Below are 5,903 nucleotides of genomic sequence, written 5' to 3' on the forward strand. Positions count from 1 at the left end.
ATTTACCATTTACCAGTCTTTCCTGTTGAGCTGCCCAGACAGTGCACTGCAGACCTGGGTTGAGAAGAAGCCGCTTGTCCTTCAATCATTCATGGATTTACCCAGTAGCCACTGCTAGTAGGCAGGGGAAATGGATCACGTCGCTGGCAAACACAATCGGACTGGATTTAATTGACCTTTCCACCAACTGCATTTAAGTAATGCACTGTTTTCAAATTTAAAGAGCATTGCATTCTGGGAGTCTTTAACCATGTAGTACTAGTTTAACCTGGTTACTTTGGTTTTAAAGTATTTTATTCATGTTAAGTGATTTATGGTCTGACTTTTTAAACACTTTGTTCCCTCAGTTAAAGCTATTTCGTCCTTAACTGGGTTTCAGTGCCTGATAACATAACTTAATTCCTTCAGTTTTTAAGGTATTTTATTGTAACTGTTTATCAGTCAGTGAAAAGTGTCAGTGAAATTTCACAATTCTCAATACCAAACTCAGTGGCGGTCCAGTGCTTTGCACTGTTGCCTCACAGCAAGAAGGGGGTTTCTGTGTGGAGTTTGCATGTTCTCCCTGTGTGTGTGTGGGTTTCCTCTGGGGACTCCGGTTTCCCCACTATCAAAACATCTATGTTAGGTTCATTTCAGTGCTCTTGACAAAAACACTGGCTCAGATCTGGAGTTGGTCCCTAGGTGCTGTACACTGGCTGCCCAGTGCTCCTAATACTTAGATTGGTTAAATGCAGAGGACAAATTTCACTATATAATTGTATATGCGCCAATATGGTTGATCTATTCTAGTCCATGCCACATTTTTGTTTTAATCAGTTGGCCTTTACAGTTGAAATGGTTCAGGTTACATTCTGCTAAATGAGACAACTACGCCGCCTGCTGTTCTAAGCAGCTGTCTAGGGGTAGCGCTTGACGTGCATTACAAGCCATGCTGCAGTGGTGCCGTTGTGTTTTTAATGTGTTTCTTAATCCAGTTTTTGCATGCTAAGGCAAATAAATTAAAACAAAAAATGTAGCTAAGTTCTCACATCTGCATGCACTACTGTTGCCATAACAAATGACTGACCAACTTGTTGTATTTCAAGCATTTATTATAGTAGTATAGATTTATTATTTATATTGGTTTGATTTAAATAATTAAAATGTAATTAATTTAATGTAAACATTAAAATGTGATTAGGAAATTAATAAGGAACTGTGGATGTGTGTGTGTGAAGAAAAGCATTCTTTCAGCTGCTCCAGGTAAGTCTGAACCCTGAAGGCAGGTTGGCATAACGGGCTTGGAAAATGATGTAGACTTGATGAGAAGAGGCAGTGAATGGAGCAATGTTGGTTTCCTGAACAAACAACAAGGAAAGGAGAAACATGCTTGTAAATTTAAACCAACAACCATAGTCCTTAATGACAATTTCCATAGATATGTAAACTGAGATACAGAAAAAAAACTCTAATAAGTCTCTCATCTCGCACATACACTATAACAGGGGTATCCAACCTTTTTGAGAGCGATGACTACCAAAAGGGGGGAAATTGTTGGGAGGAATACTCTCTATACATCCATGTTAAATTGCATTGCAACAGAATAACATGGTGCTGTAAATTTATTTTTTTTTACCCTTTGTAGTATAATAGAGGGTTGAACCAGGTTTGACTTCTGGAATGGGCAATTGCAGGTTCTTTTTTCTATGGTTGTCACATTAACACTGAACAATATTATGAGGAATCTACTAATATAAACCAAGTTTATTTACTCAGTTCACCTAATCAAGGTAAAGGTGTCTGTGTGTTTGTCTGGGCATGGTGCTCCAAGCTCTCTCCTGTCTGACCCTGTTTTGTGCCTGTGCTTCAGGTTCATTCCCTGCTGATTATCTCAGTCTACCTTCTCCTTTCAGTGTCTCATCTGGTTTTTCCTCCCTGCCTTGGGCCACTGTTAAACTGCCATCAAGATTGCTAACAATGTGAAAAAATGTATCTCTGAAAAACTTTTTTCTCATAATCCTTTGTCCATGTTTTGTTTTGAAGTTCAAAAGGATCACCAAACCTAAAACACTATGACAAGGAGACACTGAGTATTACTAGGACAACATAAAAAAAGAGGAAGGTTAGTAAATATCCCCCCAAGTCTGCTACATTACAGCTGAAGTGGTATTGCTTTCTTGGGTTACATACCACTCCACAGTAAGGTCCAACAGGCAGTGATGAGGTGTCTGGGCCATCATATAACTTCAAGAAATTGTTCTGGCAATCTCCAGGGTCATCAATACTGATCTGGGCAAAGGTGATGGTCACCACACGACCCCTGGGTGCCACGATAACCCATTCACAATGGGTACCATTGGGATAAGTGCTTGGGTAGTTGGGACTTGAGAATGAACCATGGTTGCCATACAGAGTGCCACCACAGCCTAGTGCACAAACACATTAAACAAAGATGCTTAAGCTGAAAGAAAGGCAGGGTAAGCAACAGGAAGACATTTCTACAGCTTCCAGGCTGTATTATTACAAGTAGTAATAACCATGTAAATACTAGAAAAATGTAAAGGTCCAGTGTGTAGAAAATGTATCATATGGTCATCAGTGTATAGTCACCAGAATATATACCAGAATATAATATACTGCCATGTTCCTACGGTAGTGTAGAACTGACATACCAAACACTGGCTGTAGATAGAACTCCTGCACACTGGTCCTTTAAATATATCAAAAACATATACCACTTAAAGACACACAAGATAAAAACGTAAGATAATAAAACCAGATGAATGGAAGTATAGAACTTCAGTAAACACATCAACGTTCCATGCCCTATAGAATAACAAGTCTCATTTATTGCACTATTCTGCTAATGAAGAAAGCAGATTGGATATTTTGGATCCGAGTGAGATTGATAAATCAGCAGTCCCCCTTACTGCAGTGGCAAACTAGAATAGATGAGATAGGAGTCTCCAGAAACAAAGTTTATGCATGTTGAATCTGAACATAGAAACTCAGAAACAAAATCTGAGTTTGAACACAGGTGATATATTTCAATCATCATCTTCTTAGTTTTAAATGTATTAATTGGTAACAGCAACTGTTTTCTTGGTATGAGCAATATATTGCTTGGAATGAAAACCTGTAAGTGCTTCCTTATAAAACCTTGCTTAAATAAACAGTTCAGTTCTGACCGTGAGGGGAGGATGTCCATGTGACCTCAAAGCCATCTCGAGCGGAAGAGAAGTCACTCTTGAACCGTAAGTAGAGCAGGTTGGATTGTGGGAAGATGGGGCTGGGCAGGGTGCTGCCGCAGAACCGATTTATCAGTGGTGAGTCTGCTGTACTGCCATTACGAATCTGAGAGACAAATGAGAGTGTTGCAATTTACTAAGTTACTGACATAACACAAAGAAGTCACAGCCAGGAGCATCTAGGGCTGTCCTCAACAGTCTAAACCGTGAGGCCACGAGAATAGTCTTAGTTGACTCACTCTTTTAGTTGTAATCACAGAAAAACAAAAACAACTTCAAACTTTGTTCAGGAGCTGCGCCTTGTAGGGATGTCACTAGAACAATACTTTGTTTTAAACAGTACTAATTTTTCTACAGTACCATAAGTACTGTAGGTATCAATTATATATACCTACAGTATATATAATAATAATAAATTCTTTCCGCCCTGACAGGGGAATAGTGGGATTTAACTGGTATAAATTTCTGGAATCGGGACATCCCTAGCACCTTGTCACTGGTATGTGTCAAAGGATTGTTGCAGATTATACCACTTGTATAAAGAAATTTGACGGTGAATGGAAGGAAAATCGTAATTGTTTAGCATAGTTGTATTTTAGGCAATAGTATAGTTCCAACTATTGAAAGGTGGTGCTTCTTGTTTCAGCATGGAGTATGAATAACATGTAGGAGGTGAAATTGCCTGTGTCTGTGCTGGTTGTTTTACCTCCAGGTAGTCAAATTCACAGTTGCTGTGGCTCTCCACATCGAAATTGTTAAAGAAAAAGGAGATGTGGCTGTTTTGTGGTGCCTTCAGGATAATGGTGCAGTCCATGTTGTGAGGATAGACGTCAGGCCAGCCTGGGCTCTTCAGGTAGCCGTATTCCTGTTCATAGGTTCTGCTACAGCCTGGAAACCACCACCACCATCAGACCACTTATCTGGAACCAAGATCCCTCAGTACCCGTCATGCCCACTGTTTAAAAACCTATTATGCAGTTTTTATTGGGACTATTTTTTTGTAAAAAGAAGACAGAAATAGAGACACTGTCCTTCTAAAGAGGTATGGAGCAGCACGAATGAAATTCACTTTACCCACACTGTATTTGGGTGTTTTGGTGAAAACCTGGAAAATGAAACCTATAATAACTACATGGATAAATACCACTACAGAGAAAATGAAGACAAAATGAAAAAAGGAAAAGGTTTTTCTGTAATTTCAGTGACCCTACCTTTCAAACTACGTACTACTGATTTTAGCAGCCAGATATTGGTATACATGGGTCAAAGTTTCCACAGATCAATGCACAGTCTCTTTTTTAAACCAAAGATGGAACATCAACCCCCTCCATCAACCCCCTCCATCAACCCCCTTCCATCAACCCCCCTCCATGTGGGCTTCCTCGCTTTTTATACTCCTCCAGTCAAAATTATTATGATCATTATGGAAGGGACAGGTTGTTACTACAGGTACCTACTGGCAATCTGATAGGTGAAACTCAGGCCATTTCCTGTCATGAAGGTATCCGATTTGAAGTCCACCAGGATAGTTCTGCCGTAGCTGTAGAAGTCTAGTGGATGTCCATCCGAGGCACAAAACTTATGTGACTGCCCATAGTCTCCCTGGAAACACAAGAATCACCTCATTCAGAATAGATATTAGAATATTATAAATTAGTTTTTTAATGACAAGGACATCCTCTGTGGATAATTTAGTAATGGCCAAATTATAAAGTTGCTCCTTATAACTGCTACTCATTTGAACCATTGGTATAGGTTTTGTTGTTTACGATAGCAGCACCTTTTGGTCCAGTCCCTTTCCAAACTTACCATAGGCCAGTCCTTCATCTCCAGGTAGTTTGTGGAGCAGCTCTGGCTGGGCTGCAGGACAAAGGTCTGGACTGATACTTGGATGGTTTCCTGGATTGGTGCATCCAGGATCCAGCGGCAGGAGGTGTAAGGGGGATAGGCATTAGGGAAGGAGGGTGAGGTTAGGGTCTGGATGCTGGCTGTGGCATTCAGAGTCCCACCACAGACCACTGTTGGGAGGCAAACACATAAAGAGGACTGGAAAAAGTGCATAATTGAAACTAACAGCTACATATGATACACAAGTTTCTGAAGACTTAGTGTAGAATGCAAGATTTTTTTCTCAGCAGGCAATCTACACAATCCTGTGAGGATATGAATAAAATCTTCAGAAACTTCTATGTCAACCTTCAGCAGCGACACAAAGAAGATGACATGAACTCCTTTCTCAATAGCATCAAACTACCACGTCTCACTTCTAGGCACTAGATTGAGGGCAGTCTCTTCTGCCCTTGAAAACCACCTCATCAGTCAGTCCCATTCCACTATCTCCGAATACAGATTGTGCTAGAATGTTTTATGCATTTCATGTAGGCTCCTTGGTCTGTGCATGTCACAATTACCGTCTCATTATTATTATTATTACTATTATTATGCAACACAATGTTGTCTTGGTCGAGGCAGACGACCACCCACCTAGAGCCGAAGGATCTGTCCTAGGTTTCTGCCTTTTAACAGGCAGTTTTTCCTTGCCCTTGTCGCCAAGTGCTTGCTCATGGTGGTACTGTTTGTGGTTCTCTGAAATGGTTTAAGATGTGGAGATGGTCTAGACCTGCTCTATTTGAAAAGTGTTCCGGAATAACTGTCCTGTTTTGATTTGGCGGCTAT

The 5,903-nt window shown here is 40.4% G+C and overlaps 2 protein-coding genes across 2 annotated transcripts in view; both read right to left on the minus strand.

Moving 5' to 3' along the window:
* Positions 1-89, minus strand: part of LOC118324139 (serine/threonine-protein kinase 17A-like) — a 9,374-nt gene extending 9,285 nt beyond the window's left edge. The window contains exon 1 of the mRNA XM_035656298.1: positions 7-89. Within this exon, the coding sequence (XP_035512191.1) occupies positions 7-89 (83 nt within the window). The remainder of the gene's footprint in view (positions 1-6) is intronic.
* A 994-nt stretch (positions 90-1,083) lies between these two features.
* cubn (cubilin (intrinsic factor-cobalamin receptor)) overlaps positions 1,084-5,903 on the minus strand; it is an 84,106-nt gene continuing 79,286 nt past the window's right edge. The window contains 6 exon segments of the mRNA XM_035656309.1: positions 1,084-1,337; positions 2,170-2,405; positions 3,168-3,333; positions 3,934-4,115; positions 4,685-4,829; positions 5,037-5,245. Of these exon segments, the coding sequence (XP_035512202.1) occupies positions 1,230-1,337; positions 2,170-2,405; positions 3,168-3,333; positions 3,934-4,115; positions 4,685-4,829; positions 5,037-5,245 (1,046 nt within the window). The 3' untranslated portion in view covers positions 1,084-1,229.

Source organism: Morone saxatilis, unplaced genomic scaffold, assembly GCF_004916995.1.
Source record: "Morone saxatilis isolate NCDOM2014 unplaced genomic scaffold, NCSU_SB_2.0 Contig0, whole genome shotgun sequence".
Lineage (NCBI taxonomy): Eukaryota > Metazoa > Chordata > Actinopteri > Moronidae > Morone > Morone saxatilis.